The 23,240-nt window shown below is 45.0% G+C and overlaps 1 protein-coding gene and 1 long non-coding RNA gene across 4 annotated transcripts in view; one reads left to right on the top strand and one right to left on the bottom strand.

The window, feature by feature from the left end:
- Positions 1 to 19,078: 19,078 nt before the first annotated feature.
- On the bottom strand, positions 19,079 to 21,119 carry LOC128118311 (uncharacterized). Its single transcript, XR_008221147.1, has 2 exons — positions 20,766 to 21,119; positions 19,079 to 20,592 (listed from the first exon to the last, which is right to left on the bottom strand). It is a non-coding gene; the product is annotated as an uncharacterized LOC128118311 (long non-coding RNA).
- A 163-nt stretch (positions 21,120 to 21,282) lies between these two features.
- Map3k4 (mitogen-activated protein kinase kinase kinase 4) overlaps positions 21,283 to 23,240 on the top strand; it is a 95,419-nt gene continuing 93,461 nt past the window's right edge. For all 3 annotated transcript variants that reach the window (XM_052750845.1, XM_052750844.1, XM_052750843.1), the window contains exon 1: positions 21,283 to 21,564. In XM_052750845.1, the coding sequence (XP_052606805.1) occupies positions 21,416 to 21,564 (149 nt within the window). In that variant the 5' untranslated portion in view covers positions 21,283 to 21,415. The remainder of the gene's footprint in view (positions 21,565 to 23,240) is intronic.

Genomic DNA, 23,240 nt, shown 5'->3' with positions numbered 1-23,240 from the left:
ATGCTACGTTTGCGTGGGGAGTGGTTGCAATGGACCATTCTCATGGTCCAATATGGCTTCCTCCACTACCCTGCATGCCTGTCAGCAGTCAGCAGATTTCCTTTGCTGACTCATACTCAGTCACTAGACCTTTTCAAAGACAAATACTTCTCTGGTGGCATCTTCTAAGTTACTCTGCACACCTAGAACTAGGTATAAGTTCACAAGAGTCGGATGAACGAGATCCCAGCCCCATGGCTGTGGTGGAAGACATTTGCCCTTGGCTACTTGCTGAGATCCTGACCTTCTATGTTCTAAGTCTCTATGTAGTTTCCTAATATAGGAATCAAAAATGCAGGACACCAGCCCAAAGACTATCTTCTGCCACACAGTTGTACATACCTATGTTAGAGTTAGAATCAGTGGGTGATGCTGTGTTGAGGATAGAGGCAGTGTGTATGAGAGTGAAATGGGCCTGTAAGCTCTGGTGAGTATTGATAGATAGCAGACTCCTCACAGGACATTCTTGTGGGTGTTATTCTATTTAGAAACCCCCAGCCTTGCTTTTACACAAAAACACAGTACTTGTTTTCAAAAGAATATTTTTGAGAATTTCATATATAAATGCTATATGTACAGCATTCCCTCCAACTTCTCCCATGCACCCTTACTCCCTCTCAAATTCATAGTCTCTTTTTCTTTGTTATTGTTACACACATCTGTATACATCTGTAACAACCTGCTGAATCTATTTAGTGTTGCTTGTATTATATATTTTTGGGGCTGACTGTTGGATATTGAATGAGACTGGGTGTGTTCAGGATAGTATGGTCATATACATAGGGTCCATTTGATATTGGATAATCAGTTACGGGCTTTTCCCTTGGGAAAACTAATTCTCCCGTTCTCGTGCATCATTAATCTCCTATAGCTCTTCATCTGGGATCGGGCTTTGTGAGATTTCCTCATCCATGTGGACATGTTGGCTATTGTTGTCCTTGTTCAGGTCTTAGCTAGGCAGCCACATTGTTGAGATTTCATGGGTGTGGCTTCCCTGACCGGCCAGTACTCTTTCTATGAAACAGAACACACATTCATAAGACTGCACAGATTGTAAGCATATAGCTTGACAAGTTTTCACAAAAATAACAAGTCCTTCTTAGGACATCAAGGAACCAGACCCTGGAAACTCTCTTTATGCCCAGCATCAGTCAGTACCTCCCCAAAGTAATGCCTGCTCTGGCTTCCTCGGAAGCCCTCTCCTAGCTGAGTTTTCCCTGCGCCATGAGGTTTAAACCATGGGATGATGAGGCAGGTGCCTTGATTGCTGAGGTCCTTTGGCTGAACATTGGCAGGAAGGAGCCTCCTTGTGCATGTTGTTCTGCGAGCTCCATTCTCCTTGAGATGCAGTCATGAATCATCTGTCCCACTCTAATGCTCATTTGGCTTGGGGTTGGGTGTGGCTCTTCTGCATACTGATGCCATCAACACTCTTGTGCATATCTGGTACACACACACACACACACACACACACACACACACACACACACACTCCATTTTAACTGAGTCAGTCAGATTAGCTTTCGTGATTTTAACTAAGAACTCTGTCTGCAACCCAAGTCATTAGCACCTGGAACACCTCCAGCTTGCAGACTGAAACAGCTGAAGTCCAAAGATGCTTTGAACACTGAAGGTGGACTCCTAGGAAGGAGTGACGACCCTCGTCAAGGTGACAGTTCTGTTCCTGGACCTAGCCTCTGAGACTGATACTTATTTTCAAGTTGCCTCTGTGTGTGCAGTTTCCTTCTGAATTTTGCAAAGGTACATGGCTGACGGTAATATGTTTCTACCTCAGTCTGATTATGTTAGTTTTTAATGGGATGAAAAAATGATAAGCAGTTACGTCTCTTCCTATTGGTACTCAAGAAGTAGGACTTCCTCCTATTACAGTGAGCACCAGCAGGTGGACACTGGGCTTATTACATTTTTTTACCTGCTCTTCTGAATCTTTTTTCTTTATAATAAAAAATTAATTATTATTTTTAATTTATGTTTGTTCATGTCATATACCCATTGTGCCTTATTCCAGGTTTTACAGAAACAATTTCTTTCAAGTACTTAATGTACTTCAGCTATGTCCATCCCTCCACACACACTTTCTCTTTGCCTCCTTTCTCTGGTCTCCCTCTCTCCTCCAGCTTCCTCCTTTTCTCTCCTATCATATATAAAAATGATTTTTTTTTCAAGACAGGGTTTCTCTATGTAGTTTTGGTGTCTGTCCTGGATCTTGCTCTGTAGACCAGACTGGCCTCGAACTCACAGAGATCCACCTGCCTCTGCCGCCCAAGTGCTGGGATTAAAGGCATGCACCACTACCACCCGGCTAAAAATGGTTTTATGTATCTAAAATCTAAGACTCACAAGTGAGTGAAAATGTGGTATTTGTCTTTCTGAGTACGGCTTATTTCACTTGACATGATGATCTCTTATAGCCATTTTCTACCAAAATGACATTTTCCTTTTTCTCCATGACTGAAGAAAAATGCCATGGTGTATATATACCACATTTTCTTCATCACTTCAGGTGTTGATGGGCATTGTGATAATCCCATGGCTTGGCTACATCTTCTGAGCTCTTTAAAGGTTAAGTCAGAGTGTTCCTTCCTGTAGTGCTTAATACGGCATTTAATAATGTGATCCATTAAATATTATGATGATATAAACTTCTGAGAGCACCTTTGAAAGAAAGTGTAATGAGGTCAGCACTTCCATTTTCTTAAGCTCAGCGTGAAAGACACCAGCGACAGGAGTTACAGTGATAAGCTGGTTCGGTTGGTTGCTGAGTTAACTTGTATTTGTGCTAAAAGAATCATCTCTATGACAAGTTAAGATGAGTTGACTTTAAGAGCTTGGTCCCTCTCCAAGGAACAGGTACGCACATTGTTATAATCCAGTGACTTGTGTTAATGATTTTATAACAGTCCTGAAGTCACCTCTGGGGCTTTATTCATGCTTGTGACTCTGGGCAAAGTCCAGCTATAGCCAGGGGTGTGCAGGGAACTAGATCTATGTTATCATTTCCTAGCAGGCAGATTAGAGGGATGTCAATATTTATCCTTCTGATTTTTCATGGTTTATAGTGGAAAAGCGCATACAGTAGAGTCAAGTGTGTGTGGGTTCAGATCTTGACTCCGCCATTCCTTGGCTATGTGACTCTGGGCCATACAGCAATGTAGGAAATATCCCAAAACCTGAGAGACTATAAATAAAACAGTGGCAATGGCACTTGCAGGAATTTGAAATTGGAAGACTTAGAAAAAAACTGTTCATATAAAATGCTAACATGGGCCGGGCAGCCGTGGCGCATACCTTTAATCCCAGCACTTGGGAGGCAGAGCCAGGCAGATCTCTGTGAGTTCGAGGCCAGCCTGGGCTACAGAGTGAGATCCAGGACAGGCACCAAAACTACACAGAGAAACCCTGTCTCGAAAAACCAAAAAAAAAAAAAAAAAAAGCTAACATGGTAGTTGGTGCATATGTGTCACATATGTATCTAATATATGTGAATTTTTTCCTTCTGAATTTATTTTCTTTATCATGTCTTTATTTCAGACATGACATCTGGTTTCTAGATGTATCTTTGTTGATTTTCATGCCATGGGGTTTTACTTCTGTCCCTGTCCCTGTGTAGTGCAAGGCAGGCCTTCAAGTATCAGCAATAGCAAGACTTCAAGAATAATTTCCCTTTCAGCCTCTCCTTTGGGTAGGAAGACATGTATGGTACATCACTCCCACTTCCCCCAGCCCTCAAGCCATCCACAGTTGTTCAGAGTTGTGCATCTGCCTCTAGGGAGACAGATACAAAGTCTGACTAGGGACATAGGATGCTAAAAGTGCAGTTGGACCCATTGAGTGAACTTTGTTGGGAATGGGGATTAGTAAATCCTGGGGTGGCAGCTGAGTAGATGTCACAAGTTAGAGTCAAGGGCATTTAATTCGACTGACTGTGGGGCAGAGGCTGGAGACCTGCTTTCTAGCTCAGGTTGCTTTTCCATCTGAACTGGGTCCAATGAGGAGCCCCACTTTTCCTGAGTTGTAAGGAGCCTGCCTCCACTCTTTGCAACCAAAGAGCATGCATAGAAAATCATCACTACTGAGCACACAGAGAACACATACTCCTCCAGGAAAACTGACTCTCCTGTCCAAATCTCTTGGAAATGGACACTTTCCAGATCATCGGCCTAAGAAGGATGATTAGGAACACACTTGCATGACAAATGAGATGTTATTCAAAGGTTAGGCTGCAGACTGTGATATTTATAGAGTTAGAGCTAATACTGGCGTGGAGAATAGAGAACTGGGGGACCAACAACACTCTGCCGAGTTTGGATGGATGGTCCTTTGTAAATCATTTCTCTATCTTCTTGCTTGTTTCTCCTGTGTACATATGAAGATAGCATTACCAGCCTGGGGTAAAAGATATCGGATGAGTAAAAGTGTAATGATTATGTGGGCAACATTTAATGTGCTATCAAAGTCAGCCACGCTCAGATGTTGGGGAGTAAAACCAAGATTACAGCACCGGGCAAAACAAGACCAACTTTTGCTCGTGCGTAGGAACGCAAGAGTGCCAAATTTGATGGCATGCATTTTGTGAGCCCCCGGTAGACATTGAAGCAGTCACCTGCAGATTCTCTTTCATGAACTGTATAAGCCTGGGACAATTTAGCCAATGGAACTGAGGCTCAGTTTGTACTGAGACAGTGAGGCTGTCTTCTCTCCAGGCATTTTGTGCAGCGAATGGGATTGCACACAGACATTGTAGAGACAGTTGCTCCCATTTGAGGATGAACCATCCCAGTGGCAGCAGACGTCAGCCCGTTTGGCTGCACACTCAGAGTTCCAATTACTCTGCTCTATTTCTCCTAGTTTATATTACGAGATACGTTTATTTGAAATTATTTGTTTAGCACCTGCAACACACAATATCATAATTCCCAAGTTACGTGAGTAGTTTTTTTTTTCTTTTTCTTTTTCTCTTTTTTTCCACTGCGAGCTCCCAGAGCTCAGAAGTTCTTTTTCTACCTGCCCCTCCTCAGCATTGAAGGCAGGGGCTAGCTCACAAAGAGAGCTTAGAGGATAGTGAGTGAATTTGTAACATTGTAACGCATTAATCTCCAAAGGGGATTTCATCTTTTAAAACTGATTGAAACACAGTGTGCAGAGTTGAGACTGGGCTTAGCAGCTGAGTCCGCGTGCCAACTCTGATGTTATTATCTATACCTTGATTAAGCAACATGCCCTCTGACCTGTGCAGTGGGAGTGATAGATATCTCTGCATTGCAGGTGTCCTCTGAGGCTGACCAGATGGAGAGGAAGTGAAGATCCTGGGATAAAGTGATACCCAGAGTCTTCAGAAGTCTTAGGAGGCAGGAGTGGCTGCAAACCAGGGCTGTGGAATCCGACCTGGGCTCTAGTTTAAGTTCTGGTCTTTATGTGGGATACACAGAAATCACACAGCACTGTGCCTGGCACAAAGTGAGTGATGGACAGCTCACTATTGCCAACTGAAGGCAATTGTTGGAATTATCTTTCAAAGGAAGCAAAGAAGTTCAAATCCACTTAGGAGGGAGAGCAAGCAATTTTTAAAGAAACTCAGGATAGAAAATTTCTGTAATTAAACACCAAATCCAGCTGTGGGTTTCGGGGTAACCAGGGCAATAGAAATAACCACAATGGTTTACATAATTGTCATTTTCAGTCATAATTAGTCAACTTCAACTGTGTTGTACAATATGGGAATCAGTAGCCACATGTGGCTAGTGCACATTTGAAATGGAGCAGACCAGAACCAAAATGTTCTTAAAAGAAGAAGGAGAAGAAGCAGCAGCAGCAGCAGCAGCCAGGTGGTGGTGGTGCACACCTTTAATCCCAGCACTCTAGAGGTAGAGCCAGGTTGATCTCTGTGAGTTTGAGGCCAGCCTGGTCTACAAAAGCGAGTTCCAGGACAGACTCCAAAGCTACACAGAGAAACCCTGTCTCGAAAAACAAAAACAAAAACAAAAACAAACAAACAACAACAACAAAATCCTGCTTTTAAAAGACAATATAAAAGTAAAAATGTCATTAATAACTTTGTATATTGATTACACATTGAACTTGTGGTATTTTTTAGTTACTCTGACTAACTAAAAGATAAAATTGATTAAAAAAAGTAATTTAACCTATTTTTACCTACTTATTATAGTTCCTAGGGAAAAATGTAATTCTAGAAAAATATTTTTTTAATTATTATTTTATGCTGTTTGTAGTGGTACATACCTTTAATCCCAGAACTTTGTAGGCAGAGGTAGGCTGATCTCTGTGAGTTTAAGGACAGCCTGGTCTACAGAGTGAGTTCCAGGACAGCCAACATTACGAAAGTGTTCTTTTACTATTTAAAAATTTAAATTTACTTATTTATTTATCTAGCGTGTATATGCATGTGGGTATGTATATACATGGGTATGTATATACGTGTGTATGTGTGTGGGTGTGAGTGTGTGTATGTATGTGAATGTGGACAGTTGTGTGCCGCTGCTTACTTTTGGAGTTGAGAGGACAACTGGAAGTCGGTTCTGTCCTTCCACCTTGCTGAGTGAGGGAGGGTCTCTTAGTTCTCCTGTGCTGTATAATAAGAGCCAGCTGGTCCATGAGCTTCCAGCTGATCCTCTTGTCTCCAGCTCCAACCCTTCTGTAAGAGTGCTGGGATTACAGATGCATGCAGCTTGTTTATGTGAGCTTGGTGAGGGAACTCAGATCGCCAGGCCCATGAGGCAGGCACTTGCCCCCACTGTGCTGTTTTACTGCTCCTAACAGTTTTTAATTGTCTGTGTGGGTGCCGGAGAGAAGGCTCAGCCCTTAAGAGCATGGGCTGCTCTTCCAGAGAACTTGGGTTCTGTTCTCAGCACCCATGTGGCAGCTCACAACCATCTGTAATTCCAGGGGTTCCAACACATCTTTTAGCCTCCTTGAACACCAGGAACACACATGGTATGCTTAGATACCTTCAGGCAAAACACTCATACACATAAAATAAATAGATCTAATTTTAATGTCCTTGTAGCTCATGTTTTTAGCTTACATCAGATGTTTATTAGATAACACTGAAAAAAGGCCTTTTTTCCTCATTAAATGGATTTATATTATTTATGTTTTTGTAGCAAATTATATATGACATGATCATAATTATACAATAATATAGCAGAAATTATTTAGCTGGAATAAATAATAGAACTGCATTGAAGTATAATAAAATGTTAGTGTAAAGATCAGGTGTTATAGATAAATAAACTATTCTGTATGTTATTTCCAAAAGTGGCATTGGATGAACAATATCTTCACCAAAATATCCCGGGGATTTTGATAAGTGTCTGGGTGAGAGAAAAGTAGTAAAAACAACAGGTGCCACTGCTTGGATGTTTGCTGTGGTCATCACCATAACTGCCAACCGTTGAATGCTGTCTGGTGTACCAGGCAGGTATAATACTGATTTCTTTACACATATCCTGCCTTGGATGATTGCTCCTACACCGAACCGGAAACTCCAACTACCAGATGCTAAGATCTACAAACTACTGTCTTCTCTTCCCCACATCATTGGTGGTACCCACAACTTCTAGTGAGGGGCCAGCCAACAAGACGGGAGATCTAGGAAGTGTTGATTTAGACTGTGTCTGTATCTTCACTCCCTTGTTGCTCGGCTGTCCCATGCCTCTCTTCAGTCTCGACAGTGCCCAAGCATTTCAAAGTCTGTGCACACTGAAGATAACTGGCAGCTGCAGGCAGGACACAGTGCTGGAGGGACCCGCAGGCATCCCTTGTCTCTCCTGGGTTTCCTGTGACATTCTGGGCCAAGGTAAACTGAGCTCGAATAACTAAAGATACAGCTTTTGCTGTGGCTAAAAATGGCCTTAAAAATGCTCAAGAAGTTTGTAGAAACACATTACATCTTGTCTTGGACCTGATTATATTTTTTTAAAAGGTTATAAAGAATAAAAGTTTTTTATAAGCTATACATGTGCAAAATGGAGTAAGAAAAACTGATCCTCTTGCTCCTGGCCCTTTATTCCCATCTGAGATCAGGAGAAAGAAACTGGAATTTAGGGAAAGGTTTAATCCTTAGCCAAGAGTTTAAAAAACAAACGATCATGTGTCTTGTTCTAAATGCAAGGTACTAGAGTGGCCAGGAACATCCCAACTTGATTTTAGGGTTCAAGAGCAGAGAGCAGAGGATGATAACTATTGAGGGGCGATGTAATGGTTTGAATCTGAACTGTCACCCAGGCTCATGCTCCCTGGCTGATGGCACTATTTTGGTAGGATGTCGGAATCTTTAGGAGATGGGGTCTGACTACTGAAAATAGGTTATTGGGAGCTGGTCTTAGATAATTAGGACCCTCCTTGGTTCTAGCCAGTCTCTCTCTACTTCCTGGTCCACTGCTCTGTAAGGAGTCTACACCACACACTCCCTCTGACACACACTCTTCCATATCCTCCTTGATAGGATAGATTATACTATCTGAAATCCTGAACCAAATTCATCTTGAGCTATTTGTGCTACAGTGATATAAAAGTAAACAAAAAAGATGGAGGAAGTGAGTATGGATTTAAATACATGTGTGCTATTACCCAGGATACCAGTACACAATGGGATTCCATCTCCACCAAGACTGGGCAGAATTAATGGTCCTAACAACCTAAAAGTAGGCTTCAATCCTGGGCTGAAGGCAATTCCTCTCAGCCCAAGGTGTCACACACTGGGGTGCAGCAGGGAGGCAACATCTCGGCAAGCCATTCATTAGGCTATGCTTGTAGAAGCCTGGGATAGTCTGAGGTTGTTCCAGTTAAGGGAAACTGAGTCCCTAGGGATGCTGATTGAATAGCAGTGTGTTAAACATGGCTCTGTTCCTGGAAATAGTGGTCAGCACAGGGCATTTAGATACCAGATTTCTAGAATTCAATACATTCCTTCCACATCTTACTCAACTCAAAACATGTACAAAGCCACGCATGGCTGCACACACTTGTAATCCTAGCACTCAGGAGACTGAGGCAGGAGGATTTCTATGAGTTTGAAGCAAGCTTGGGTTTTATATACTACAGCTTAGCAAGCTATAGTATGAAAGCCTGTCTCAAAATACTAAACTAAACTACATGTAAGAGTCAAGGGAGGTAAAGTTGCTCTTCTTTCTGTAGGATTTGGTTTGGGAAACTGAGCTAGGGGGTCAGAGTCTTGCTCTTGGCTGCACAAACAGGCCCAGGACCACAAAGCAAATGGTTCCAGTAGAGCTAAGACCTTCCCCAGGCACTCATGACACCTGTAGGAATAAGAGTTTTGAATGTTAAGCTTTTGGATAGCACTGGTTATCTTCTAATTCAACACGGCTGTCTTGGATTTCCAAAAGACCCCCCCAGTCGTTAATGGAGGCACAGAAATATGGTATGTTATTAGTAAACTCTGGAGACCTGGGGGACGTGGGACCCTCCATAATGACAGTTCTCTGATCTTGTTGGCGAGAATCTGAAGCTTGAAAGATAATTGCAGTTGATTCATTTAGACAAACCACAAACATCTCAGTAAAAATTACTGATGCTCAGAACCTAAACCCTGGGAGGAGTGAAGGCTCTCACTACGCTGATGTGGTGGTTTCTCACAGCTGCTTATGTGAAGACACTTGGGACAATTTACAGATCCATTTCCATCAGCCCTTAAAGGATGCCACTCACACCTACCCACATGATTGTGACTCATTTTGATACATAAATGTGGATGTGGTTCTTAGGTGCCTCAGACTGAGATGGGCATTGATTTTTAAAAGAATACTTATTTAGGATTATAGAAGGGATGTTTATAACATCAGAGCTGACTGGCTTGTATAGGGCCTCCTTCTGGAAAGTGAAGAAGAAGCTTCTGCTTCTGTCTGAACTCCTGGAGGGCTAAACAGGTACTGTGTATAAGGTTCGAAGTAAATGCAAATCTCGTGGTCTAAGCCCTGGGCATTATCTGTGGACTGTTGAATCCTTTCCATGTGCTACTTGTATGAGAGAATGCAAAGGCATGAGATTGCCTTCCTACCCTCCAAAGGTCTCAGAAAAAAAAAAAACACAACCCAGCTGAAGGGATGACTATAATACTGACCGGACCATTAAGTCATCAGCGAAGGCTGTGCACAAGGAAGTGGATTCCTGGGATGTTGAAACTGGTGTTTAGAAAAAGGACAAGCTACCTGGAGAGGCTAAGACCTTGTCATAGAGCAGGGGACTGGAGCTAGATTGCCATGGGTGGAGAGTTTGGTGGCACAGAGAGTAGAAGACACTGACTGACTGAGGCTATCACTGAACATGTAAGTATGTCTGCTTATCTCCAGCTAGATTGCATACTGCCTGGTGACCTTTCCCTCCATGACCAGCACACAGCCATGCATACAGCAAATGAGCAACAAACATCTGACAAACGAGGTTGTGAAATATTCAGAAATAAAGAGGGGAGGGGCACTCACTGCAATTGGTAATATTAGCGAAAACATATTTAAATCCACTGTTAGCATCACCTAAATACCCCCGTGCATATACTTAAGGTGAAGGAAGAGGATCCTAATGGCTCCTTATCCTATGCTCTTACCTTGGCAACAGGTTTGTTTCGTGGATACTGGGAATCAACCCAGGACCTTACGTACACTAAACACCACTCTACCCCTGAGCCACAACCCTGACCCAGACAGTGTTCTTCCTTACACCCAGCAGGTTTTTTTTTTTTTAAAAACAACAACTTTGATTCTATTTAACTTTTTTTTTTTTTTTCGAGACAGGGTTTCTCTGTGTAGCTTTGCGCCTCTCCTGGAACTCACTTGGTAGCCCAGGCTGGCCTCGAACTCACAGAGATCCGCCTGCCTCTGCCTCCCGAGTGCTGGGATTAAAGGTGTGCGCCACCACCGCCCGGCTGATTCTATTTAAAAAGGCACTTCCAAAAAGGGAGAGGTCTGCTTTGCAAGGTGCATTCTAGAGGGATTGGCTATTGGGGGATGAGGTCACTGATTTGGAGGCCTAATGGCAATAGGTGGCTGACTCCGTGCCCAGGGAGGGATTTATCTCTGTGAACATGTGCACTGGGAAAGAAGAAAGGGTGGCAGCGCTCCCTTTGGACTCAAACTAAGGAAGGAAACAAAGGTGGGGGGGGGGCACTGAATTAGAGACCAGGGACTATCTTCACACAGATGTGTCATTTCTATTTTCATAACCAACAGCAACTACTGCTTCATGTTAAGAGCCTTCGTTTCTTGTTTTCCAAGAGGAAAAGGGAGAAGAACCAGAACCTGGGCTAAGGAATCTTCTTGGTCTCTCACACAGCTGCACTCCTGTGGTCCAGGCATTTTGCCAGCTCATAAACACCTTGATGGCTTACTCTGATAGACTTGCAAGCCTCGCAGGCAATAGGGGACCTGGGGAAGTTTGGTCTGAAATACTGATAATACCCCACACCCCTGGGGCTCACGTGATCCTGAACATCTGAAGAGGACATGGGGATATTTTTGTCCAGATGAATGAATGGGGGTGAAATGGCTGAGGGAGAGAAAAAAAATCGCCTCTAGTCTGAGATCTTACAGCTTTCAGATGTGCAAGGGGCCGGGACTCTCTGGGCATCAGCCTAGGTGGACAGCCTCATTCTAGGGAACCCTTATAACTTTGGAATCACCGAAATCTGCCCTCTTGTTATGATAGCTTGCCTTTTACTGAACATCTACCATTAGGGTTCTAAACAGTATAACTTGAGCATGGTTGGTGATCAAAGTGCGGAGAGGCTATGAGGAGTCTTCGGTGTCCAACCTTCACCCTGATCTCCACCGTCATCCAGAGAATCTGAGTTTCCATCCTCTGAATTTTTGCTTTCTGTTCCCCCTCTGTCTCAGTTCACTTCTACCCTCTCAGCTTAGTGACACCTTTTTGTCCTGCCCAAATGTCACCTGGAGCCAGCCCCCCCATCCCCACCCCAAGTGGTCTTTCCTTCTCTGTTTCTTTTGAACAGATGTGGGAGTCCACTGGTTGTCGTGATGTATTATGCCCACCTCCCTGCACCAGGTACAGAATTAGATACTGTGAGCAAGGCTACAGAGAGAGGCTAAGAGTTAACATGACACTGGGCTCTGCTTTGCACGTGGATGTGGAGATTTCTACAAGCACATTGTGGGTAGTATCTATATAGCAGGCTTCTAGCTGATGTTTGTAAATAATTATTTGCTTTTGTATAGAAATGTATTGTGTATGTTTACTAAGTACGTCTGCACTAGATACACTTAGGAAATTATTATGTGTACACTAATAATTTTTAAATATAACAGAAGGAATTGATTTGTTACATAGAAGCCTCAGTTATACCCAGATTTACTGATTTCTGATGGGGTCTGATGATCTGTGTCTCCATGGAAACCTCCAAGGCTGGTGTCTAGGGCTAGACTCCCAACTTTATGAAATTGAAAGAAGGGTTTCATCTCTCCTGCCTCTTGCTCTCTTCCAGTGCCAGATTTTGTGAGAGTTCACATGATGGGTGATTTGGTGTGTGAGGGTGGCTGGGTCATGGTATCCAGATATGTGGTCAAACACTATTCAGGATGCTTCTGGAATGTTTTTGCATGAGATTGACATTGGGAATGGTAGGTTTTGAGTAAAGCAAATTGATGTCTTCCATTGTGTATGCATGTGTGTTGGGAAACTGGGGGTCATCTTGGTAGTTGAAGCCCAGACTAGAACAGGAGGCAGATGTCTGCCCCCACCCCTGAGGATCAGAGCAGTCTCTGGATCATCTGCCTTCCACCTGCGCCTGTAGCCCGGAGTCTTCCCTGGTCTCCAGCCCGCTTTGAAGATTTTGAATTTGTCAACCTCTCTGTCATCACTTAAACCAGTTCCATCAAGTAAATCTCTTTCTGGTCTTCTTACATGTGATTAGTTCTGTTTCTTTGGAGAGCTCTGACTTACTATCTCCCTTAAGAACTGAATTCAGCTCCTCACGGCAAAATACCGGAGACTCTTGTGCAATGCGGTGCCCCAGGTGGACGTTCACTGGGACAGTCCGAAGAGCCCTCAACAATTCAGGTTCCTAGTCTACAGCTTCTGAGGCTATGTCCTCTCAGGGTTTGTGTGGGGCCTGGAACCTGCACTTACAGGATACTGGGCTATTTTTTTGTTTTTACTATGTGACCCTAATTCATCTAAAACTGTTAAATTGCTCTGGTTTAGAGTACTGTGAGAAAGAAAAAAAAAAAAAGCTCTCAAAATAAATAAAAAAAACCAACCCTCTGGCCTGGAGTGTGCAGTTCAAGTGAAAATGCTATTTTGGAGTAACAGCATCATAGTGACCCACTGTTCTGAGTGCAATGTCACCCTCGAACCCTAAAACGACTTTCCTGGAAACCCAGAATGTGACCATATTTAGAAGTAAGGTTGTTGCAGATGCAATTAGCTTAGATGAGGTCATTCTGGAAGAGGGTGGGCCCTTAATCCAGTCTGACTGGTGTCCTTTGATGAGGAGGAAAAGAGACACAGGGACGGATCCAGAGGGAAGGTGACCATGTCACAGCAGAGGCAGAGCTCGGAGTTAAGAAGTTGGAATGCCAAGGAGCTACTATCAGAACCCAGGGGAGAGGTGTGGACTCAGGCTGTGCCTCAGAACCCTCGGGAAGGAACCCCCTTCCTCATATCTTGACTTTGTACTCTGGCCTTTAGAACTATGAGAGAAAGAATGTCCGTTGCCCTAAGCCACCCCATTTGTGTTACTTTGTCCGGACTGTCCTAGTAAACTTGTTCCCTGGCTGTAAGCAGGTCAATGGTTGGATACCATAAACACAGCTGTTTTCAGGCATTGGACAATTGGTAACGCAGGTCTATGAACTTTAAAGCGGGCAGACAAATGGATGGGGCTGCATCCATGTGAACCACCATCACTATCAAAATTAACTATGGAAACTCTGCCCTTACAGGGTGGTGGTTCCTATTGGGGGGGACCTTTCCATAAGGGCTGGTACTAGCAACCTAGACATCAGAACTTCCAACCTCAACCTGCACGATGTTGCTTACTTCAGGCACTAAGCACATGATTAAGGAACACTCGTGGATGATGGCTCCTAGGCTGATCCTGCCTCTGAAGGTTTAGATATTTAACAGTGATTCTCAACCCCAGCTGGACATTGGATCACCTGAGGAATGCTCATAGCCTATGGATGCTTACTGCATTTCAGACCAGCTAAATGCAGATGTAGGGGGAGGGGGAGAGGCAAGCATCCATGTTTGTTCAAACCTTTGCCTGGGATCTTGAAGATTCTGAAGAAGGTATTGCTTGGTCCTTTGGTTACTTGATAAACCACTCATCAGCCTCTTTTACTAATTCCTGTGCAAACTTAACGTGAATAGATTTTTGTAGTGAGATGTGGACATCTTCTAAACTACCCCCGCACTGTTGTGTGAGGGCATTTGCACATACAACCTCCGAGACAAGAAGTCATTCTGTGTCATGTGACATGGATGGCCTGATGTCCTCCCCATTTCTAGGGATGTTTTTCTTAGAGGGCCATTCACAGCTCCCTGCCGCTCATGCTCCATATCCCGGGCAGCTGATGCTATTCCTATCCTCTGTGTGAACCCCAAGGCTTATATATATTGTCTCGGTTCTGGAAACGAGACTGGGAAGCAAAGGCACCCGAGGAGCCAGCTGCCTGTGAAGGTTCTCCTTCTTGGTCTCTTCATTAGCCTCTAGTGTCTGCCACTGAAGCTTGTGCATGAATCACTTCCGCCTGTGTCTCATGGTCACACACTGTCTTCCCCCATGTGCTGTGTCTTTCTGCACCCCCAGTCTCTTCTGAGAGGAATGCCACTTTCCGGATTCAGTCCTGAGGAGTACAGTAATGACGTAGAACTAAGAAGTATCACAAGTAGAAGCATTAGAACAAACCATATTGTGGCTCATTCAAAACAACAAAATAACTAAAACATCAGCAATAAAAAATGGTGCCAATTAGGTTGAGAGAAGGGCCCACCCTTCCCCAGTATGACCTTAGCTTAACTTAGTTATGTCTCCAGAGGCCAGGTTTCCAAATGAGGTCCCATTCACAGGCACTAGGGTTATATATAGCTTTATTATGACTTGAATGTTTGTGTCCCCTCTGAAATCCATGTGGCGTACTAAGAGGCAAAGTCTCTAAGTGGTAAACTCTGAGGCCAGAGCCTTCACAATGATGCTGGTGACCTAATGAAGGGGCTGAGAGAGCGGCTGAGGATGTAGCTCCGTTGGTAGAGTGCTTTGATTAGTGTGCATGAAGCCTTCGGCTCTATCCCTAGCACCATAGAAAGCTGGCATGGTGGCAGATGTCTGTCATCCTAGCATTTGGGAAGTGGAGGCAAGAGGATTATAAGTTCAAGGACATCCTCCCTATGCTAGAGTCTATCTCAAAACCAAGTGGGGGTGGCACTTAGGGACCTAGCCAGACCCTTTCTCTTTCTTCTTTCTCTTCTGCCATGCACAGGTTCACTGTCCCTTTCCTACTGAGACATCATGTTGGAAACAAACACCAGACCCTTCACTGCCTCTGAACCAGCCAGAACTTTGCTCTTAGACTCCCTGGCCTCCATAACATGAACAGTGCCTTAACACTATTTACACATCACTCTATTTCAGAGCAGCACAGACAGACCCGGATGGACTTCAGCATCTCTCTTTGAGGGACACATCTTCAATGTCAACTTGAGTGGATTTGGAATCACTAGGAGACACATCCCTGGGCATGTCTATAAGGGTGTTTCCAGAGCAATTTAGCTGGGGAGGAAGAGCTACCCCGAGCGTGGGAAGCAGCACCCCTGTGGGCTGAGGACCCAGACTGCATAAAAATGGATGAAGGAGGAAGCGAGCTGAGCACCGCAACGGTGTTCATCTTTCTTCTTCCTGACTGTTGATGCCATGCGACTATCTGCCACATGCCCACTGTCTCCCCTGCCATTAGGACCCCGGATAAGCCCTTCTTCCTTCGTTTTCCAGGCTTTCTGTCACAAGAAAAAGTACGTCTTTGCTGGTTTTACTCAGTTGCAGGGGAGCTTAGTTAGCTTGGTTATCCTTGACTAACAGGGCCACCTCTTCTGGCTCTTTAGAGCAAAGGCCTGTGGTCTGTCCAAGGAGAGTTCTGTAGCCTTGCTTTGCAAAGCATAATGAGTCCTCCTGCTTCATCTACACCACCCACGTCACCTAGGAGCGTATCAGACATGCAGACTCTGGTCCCACCCAAGCCTATTAAACTGGTCCCCTGCAGTTCACCAGGCTCTCCAGGCAATCCAGGTACACTGCAGGTTTTGAAAAGCAGTGGTCCCAACAACAAAGAGGCATTTTCCTTTTGAATACACATAATACACTTCGTTTAAATGGGAAAAAGTAACCACTGATCACTCCTTTCTCAAATAGTTTCCAAATATCCCTCTAATTATCAAGCTAAGTTTAAGGAGAGAAGTTTTGAAGTCTATGCATGGTGGAACAGGTTTGCAATCCCAACTCTCAGGAAGAGACAAGGCAAGAGGACTGCAAATTCAAAGCTATCCTGGGGTACACAGTGGGTCCCCCACTCAAGTTAATAATCTCAAATCCTTCTTGTTTAACGGGAATGACTCCAGTGTTGGGTACACCATGTTAAGAGAGAACTTGACAGAATTATCAAGTTTATCAAGTAGTTCAAGTCTGAAGGGAGGTTGGGTGGTGGTTGGTGATGGGGCTTGGAGAGTCTTCCTAGTGGGGGCCACTCAAATCGTATTGGGAAGGACAAATGACTTCAAGTGGAGAAGCCAGGGGTGGATGGCCCTGACAAGGGCATGGGCCTCTTCGCTGTTTAGTCTTCTGGGCTCTGCACCTGGCTTCCATATGCACAGGCACTGTTGATTTCGAGGGATCTGAAAGGTAACTGAGGCACTGCAAGCTGCAGCTTCTCAGTCTTCTAAACCTCCGACCTGAGCATCAAGGGGGGGGGGGGCAATTCAATGAGAGAAGCAGGCAAAAGTCTCTTAGTGTTTGGTGGGATGCGTTGGAGATTCTTGGCTCACAAGGAGTGGGCCACTTAGAGTGTTTGGTTTTTAAAGCTGCTTTTCACCCTGGCAGGATCTTGGAGATGTGGATGAAGTAGTCATTCCAGAAGTGGAGAACTGTGGGCTTGCTGTCTTGACTCACACTGCCCATCCTTTCAGAAGGAAAAAGGACTGTACTTCACATTGGGGCTGACTCCCCGCTCCACCTGCTGTGTTCTCACTCTGGCCACTTTCTGTCTCTTTAAGTTTTATTTCCTTGAATAAGACATACTGTTCTAACTTTTAGCACAAGATTTGTTCGTTTATTTGATAATTTTATGTGTATATGTGTACACCTGCATGAGTTTATATGCACTACATACATGTCGGAGAGGGCCAGAAAAGAGCTCTGCATCATGTGGAGCTGGAGTTACTCCAGCTCCCTAAGCGGTTTTTTAAGTATGCAACTTTTTTTTTTTTTTTTTGGTTTTTCGAGACAGGGTTTCTCTGTGTAGTTTTGGTCCCTGTCCTGGAACTCACTTGGTAGCCCAGGCTGGCCTCGAACTCACAGAGATCCGCCTGGCTCTGCCTCCCGAGTGCTGGGATTAAAGGCGTGCGCCACCACCGCCCGGTGCAACATTTAATCTTATGTTTAATGAGGATAGAAACTCGGTTTATACTTTGTGCAGAGACTAATGTCTGAAATGTGTTTTGGTGGAGAAATAACAAAAACCAACAAATCTCCTCTCAGGTAAACAACAACAAATAAACAAACAAGAAAACCACCACCACAACACCCCCCTCCTAAAAAAAAAACCCAAACAAAAATTGAGGAGGTTTCATCTAGTTTTTCACTGTTCAGAAGTATGAGACTTAGTGTTATAAGAGACTACTTAAAGCCAAGTAAATATATTTTACATGTACCCAGTGTTTGAGTGTTTAGTAGCAGGTCGAGATAGAAATGTCCTTGTTTCAATCAAGAGGGGAAAAATCACTCTGCATATGTAAGGTTCAGCTTACCTTGACCCTACCACCTGGCACGAGGCTTCTCTCTCTCTCTCTCTCTCTCTCTCTCTCTCTCAATCTGCCTTTCTCTGTGAGCACTGAAGTGACCATGAATGAGCCTCCTCAGACCAGGAGCAGTCTGGACTGTTCTTGCCTTGGCAGAGCTGGACAGAGCTGTAAGGAGCCACTGGGAATAGAGATGGCCGTGGCTGCTGAGGTCTCTGAAAGGTCACACAGGAAGTTGGTTGGCAGAGCTCACAAATACTACCAGGAAGGGAGAAAGTTATTTTAAGTAAAATGCATCACCACACTAACAATGATGTTAAAACCTGCAGCTTTGAAGCTTGGTCCTTTGAAACAGTAAGTTATTATATAGTTTGACACAAACTTCTTTTTGGATCATTTTGAAAACTTTTGGCTAGTATAGTACTGTAAAAGGGATTCTATGGTGTTACCATAATACCCCCTGCTCCATTTTTCTCGTGTGTGTGTGTGTGTGTGTGTGTGTGTGTGTGTGTGTACGTGTGTGTAATACACACACACACACAGACATAACAGTTTGAAGTTCATAAGCATGCTGATATGTCCATAGTTTGTTAACTTTATATGGAAAGCAGAAATCTTTGCACATGAATGCACTGGTTTGTGTGTGCATCATAATTGGGATTGAAATTACCGGTAAATAAAGGTGTGAGTGTTATGTACCTTAGCCTAAACTGGGTCCTTACTAGAAGTTTAACTTTTCTTTTTAGATTTATTTTTAAACTATGTGTATCTGTGTATGGGTATATGTACACATGAGTGCTGGTGGTACCTGCCAGACTCTAGATTGGATTACTTGGAGCCAGAGTTCCAGGTATTTGTGAGCAGTTCAATATGGGTGATGGGAACAAAATTCAGGTCTTCTCAAGAGCAGTATGCACTCTTAACCCCTGAGCCATCAATTTCCCAGTCCTGAATTTTAACTTTTGAAATGATGATGATGATGATGATGATGATAATAATAAAGCAACAGACACTGTATGAATTCAATCTTGGAGACAGACTATTTCCCATAGATTTTTATGTCAATATTTTTAAGAACATGATTAAAGGCAATGCAATCAGTCCTGTGCTAAACAGTAATTTTAATCTATAAGTGAAAAAGCTCAGTGATATAGGAGTTATTAATGTAGCAACAACATCCAACCCAGTGAATGGCAGCTATCTTTTCTGTGGGCTTTCACGTGGATGGAGTAACTTAATGAATGCAAGAGCTGATTCACAAGAAAAATTTATGCAGTTTTTACTAATTTCCTAGGATCTTCACAAAAGAGCAGAATTCAGAATGACCACACCATGATATTTTTATACATTTTAGACAAAGAACACTAAATTTGTGAAGAAATGGCAGAAGCAGTCTCTGAGAGAGTATTACGTTCTAGGGTTGTTATTAGGAAAGAGATGGCGGGGGGGGGGGGGGGATGGAGGGGACTACAGTAAGGTAAGGATTACTTTGGAGTTTGTCTTTCCAGGCTTACAGAATTCTCAATTACCAATCTCCAAAGAGTAAGCGCATCTCCCAGCACTGCTCTGTGAAGTAGGTCCTCCCCCAAAGAACCCTGTCTTGCTGCAGGAAGGGAGGCTCCTTCTGAAGGGATTTCAGAGTGAAATTAGCAAGGTGATGATCTGGCATGTTCTGAGGTGGCTTGTCTTCAAACGCCTTCATAACATTTATTTGCTAGGTTCCTATCACGGGTCAGCACTGGACTCGGGACACTTGGTGGCTGCGTAGAACACAGGACCAAGAATGGTGCCTGCTCTGAAGGAGCCCACACTCTAGAGGTAAAGAAGCACCTCTGGAAGACAGAGAGGAGGATGCTGTCCTGGAAGCCTGGGGGCACAGGAGGTGCTCCAGAGAGGGGCAATCAGAGAGACAGTGAGTCTGCACAGGATGGTAAAAGTCCCTGCATACACACCAAGAATTAGGTAGCAAGTAATTTAGGTTTCTAAGCACACTGCTTGGTATGGTGAGTTGAATGTGAATTTGTTTGGCTCCTTCTAGAATATACAGTACCCAGCAGAAAATGAAGAAAACACAGCCTTGGCTCTCCCTCAGGATGAGTTATGTTTGACAAGTGTTTGATTGGGAGGCACAAAGTGTACCCGTTCGCTCATTTCCAGGCAGTCCAGGCAGTCGGAGGGGAGGCTTCATGATCAGCTTTCTTCAGTATGCATTCTAAGGAGGCCTCAGGCTCAGCAACGTGTAGGGAGAAAAGACATAGATGATTAGAATTACAGAGAAGTGGGAAATACTCTGCTGAGCTTTCTTTACACAATGGAAACAAATGAGTCATTTAAAAATTATGTAGTTTTTTTTTTATTACGATAGAGTCAGTTCATTTCCTTTGAATGCTTGTATTGGCTTTGCTTTCTTTCTCCCTTTATTAAGCTCCGAGCTCCATGCAGGAAAGAGCCGTTTACTTTTGCTCACCGCTGCATCCTCAGTGTCTCCGAAGTCCTAATATGTACACCGAATACTTGTTGATGGCGCGTTGTTGTCTAGAGAAAGGAATGTCAGCTCAGAAACTCAGCACTAGCCGGCCATGTCCATAATGTCCTCTATTGTAACAACGTATAATGTAGCAACTCTTTAGTTACAGAGACATTTCTGTAACACAGCTAACTTCACGGGGTGTCCTCTATCCTTAGCTAGCTTAGCTCTGAAATCTTACCTTAAATTTCTTTCTCATTTGGTAAGCTAAAAAACAAAAACCTTCAGTGTAGGAACTGTGCAGTCCAAGTTTTTGGAAAAGCGCTTTCTTAACCTTGGGATCCCGGGCGAGGACGGTGTCCTTTGCTGCCGGCTTGGTGTGTCACTCTGATGATCTGAGCCTGCAGAAGGCCCGTGCTTCCATGTCAGCGCTGTGGGCGTCTGGGTGACATCATCCTTATTCCGAAAGGCAGGATCCAGCGCTGCATCGACCTTGGGCTCCAGCGTACGAAGCATCCCTGCTCGCCCAGCTCGCCCTGCCTCTCCTAGTGTCTCCTGCGCCCTTGGCCTCGGGACCTCCGGCGGCTACCCGCGGGCTAGTCCGCGACACCTGACGCACCGCGGGCCAGTGCGCTCCTCCCTCCCTCCCTCCCTCCCTCCTCGCCCCGCCCCGGCAGCCTCAGCCGCCCGCCTAGGCGTGTCCCTCGCTGCCCGCCGTAGCCCGGCGCTCGGCCGGCCGCCGTTCCCCAAGATGGCCGCGGCGCGCACGGCTCCTGCGGCGGGCTAGAAGCGGAGGCGGAGTCGAGTCACTCCCGCACCCCGCGGCTCCGGGGCTCCCGCACCAGGCTGCAGCTGACGACCCGCCGCGGCCATGCGGGGCTCGGTGCACGGATGAGAGACGCCGTCGCCGAACCGGTGCCCCCTCCCGCCCTCGCCGTCACCCCTGCAGCCGCCATGGAGGAGCCGCGGCCGCCGCCGCCGCCGCCGCCGCCGCCGCCGGCGGAACCCGAGCCCGAGCCCGAGCGCTGCCCGGCGGCGAGGTGAGTGCATGGTTGCAGCGCCTGCTCGGAGGGAGCCGGGCTGCGCGCGAAGGGGGCGTGGGGTCCTCTGCTGCGTGCCTGGTGGGCGCGGAGCATCTAGACCTCCGGCGGCGGGAGGGGCGCGGTGCAGCCCGGGACCCTGCGCTTGGCTTCCGCGCGACCCCTGCCCGGGCACCGAGGCCAAGCTCCCGAGCAAACCCCGGCTCTTGCACTCCTGCTCCCCGGGCCCCTGCTGCAGACTTCCCCCGCTTGTCTCCAGACGTCGCCGCCGCCGCCGCCGCCGCCGCCGCCGCAGCGCGGGCTGGGCTCTGTGATCTGACTGAAGGGAGGTGGTCCCTCTTTTTTCCTTCTTCCAGGAAAGGAGAGGCGTCGTGCCCCTCCGCTCCTTCGCCCCTTCGCACTCCGCCTCCCAGCCTGCTGTCCCTAGGGAGAAGCTGCGCTTAAACTGCGGACAGGGTTCCTTGCTAAGATCTTTTTACTGTCCTTTAGCGACAGCCTGATGAGGGTTAATGTGTGAAACTTAGCTACCGCAGGAAGCTCCAGGATGGAACTTTGGTGCCCAGAGTATCTGTTGCATTCTCTTTCATAGAAGCTCTGTTAACTACTTATAAACGTCTGTAATTTTTAATTGGGACGCAAACTCACCGTGCCCTGTTTTTGTGTTTAAATGCTCCCTCACTGCCAGTCCTTTGCATCCCAGGAAAAGCTTTGGCTGCCCCCTAGCCCCTATAGTGAACACACTCCCATAGCTCCTCCCGGTTACGGTCTTGCCCTATAATCCCAGGAAGAAGGCAGTTAAATAGCTTTGCTTTTTCCTGCTTGAAGAAATAGCAAATTTATAGCTTAGTGAGACCTAGACACAGGAGCCATTCACATCCTTACTTGTCACCACTGGGTTGACAGAGAGGAATTTTATTTTTTTTCCGAAGCTGTGAAAGCCACTGCTTTATGTTTTTTAATTCCAAGATAGTTCTGTGGCATCTTAAGGCGCAGTTTCTTTAAAAACTTAAGACAAAGTGTTATGAGAATTCTTTCAACATTTTTTAGAAGCTTATCAGAAAGTTCGTAATTTTCCTAATATATTGAGTTGTCGAGCGGTTTGGACTCCTGGACACGTTGTTTTTAGAAATAATAAACGTGAGCCCTTAATGCTTGAGTGTGTTGCCGCTTAGCCAGCACTTCTTTTAATTCATTTAATCTTTACAACAGTCTTATGAGTTAATTCTATTATCCATCTCCTTTACATAAGGGGAAACTGAGGCCAAAGGTAAATAGCATATATAAAGATTAACAGCTGGTAATAAACAAAGGTCTGGCTGCATAGTTTGTGCTTTAATTATCATGAGGAAGAGATGATTTCATATCCACAGACCCGACGTTGTAATTCTGTGTAACTGTACTCTGGGGGGGAAATGGACATGAATGTTGTTAGGTAGAGGCTGAGAAGGGCAGAGCGATTAAAAAAAAAACTGCTGTGAAAATGCTACTTTTCTATTGATAAAGCAGTCTTGCTTTCCGGCCAGGATTCTGTCTCTTTGTTATAATAAAAATAGGTCAGGATAATGGGTTCCATCCAACTTTAAGTGAACAGCAGTGTACAGAACAAGAAGATCTTTGAAATATTTTTCTTAGCAACGTTGCAGTTAATTTTACAATAGCAAATCTGTGAAGCAGAT

This window comes from Peromyscus californicus, unplaced genomic scaffold (assembly GCF_007827085.1).
Source record: "Peromyscus californicus insignis strain IS unplaced genomic scaffold, ASM782708v3 Scaffold_22__1_contigs__length_63687245, whole genome shotgun sequence".
NCBI lineage: Eukaryota > Metazoa > Chordata > Mammalia > Rodentia > Cricetidae > Peromyscus > Peromyscus californicus.
Note: the sequence above shows the minus strand (reverse complement) of the source record. Positions and strands in the feature narration are given on the sequence as shown.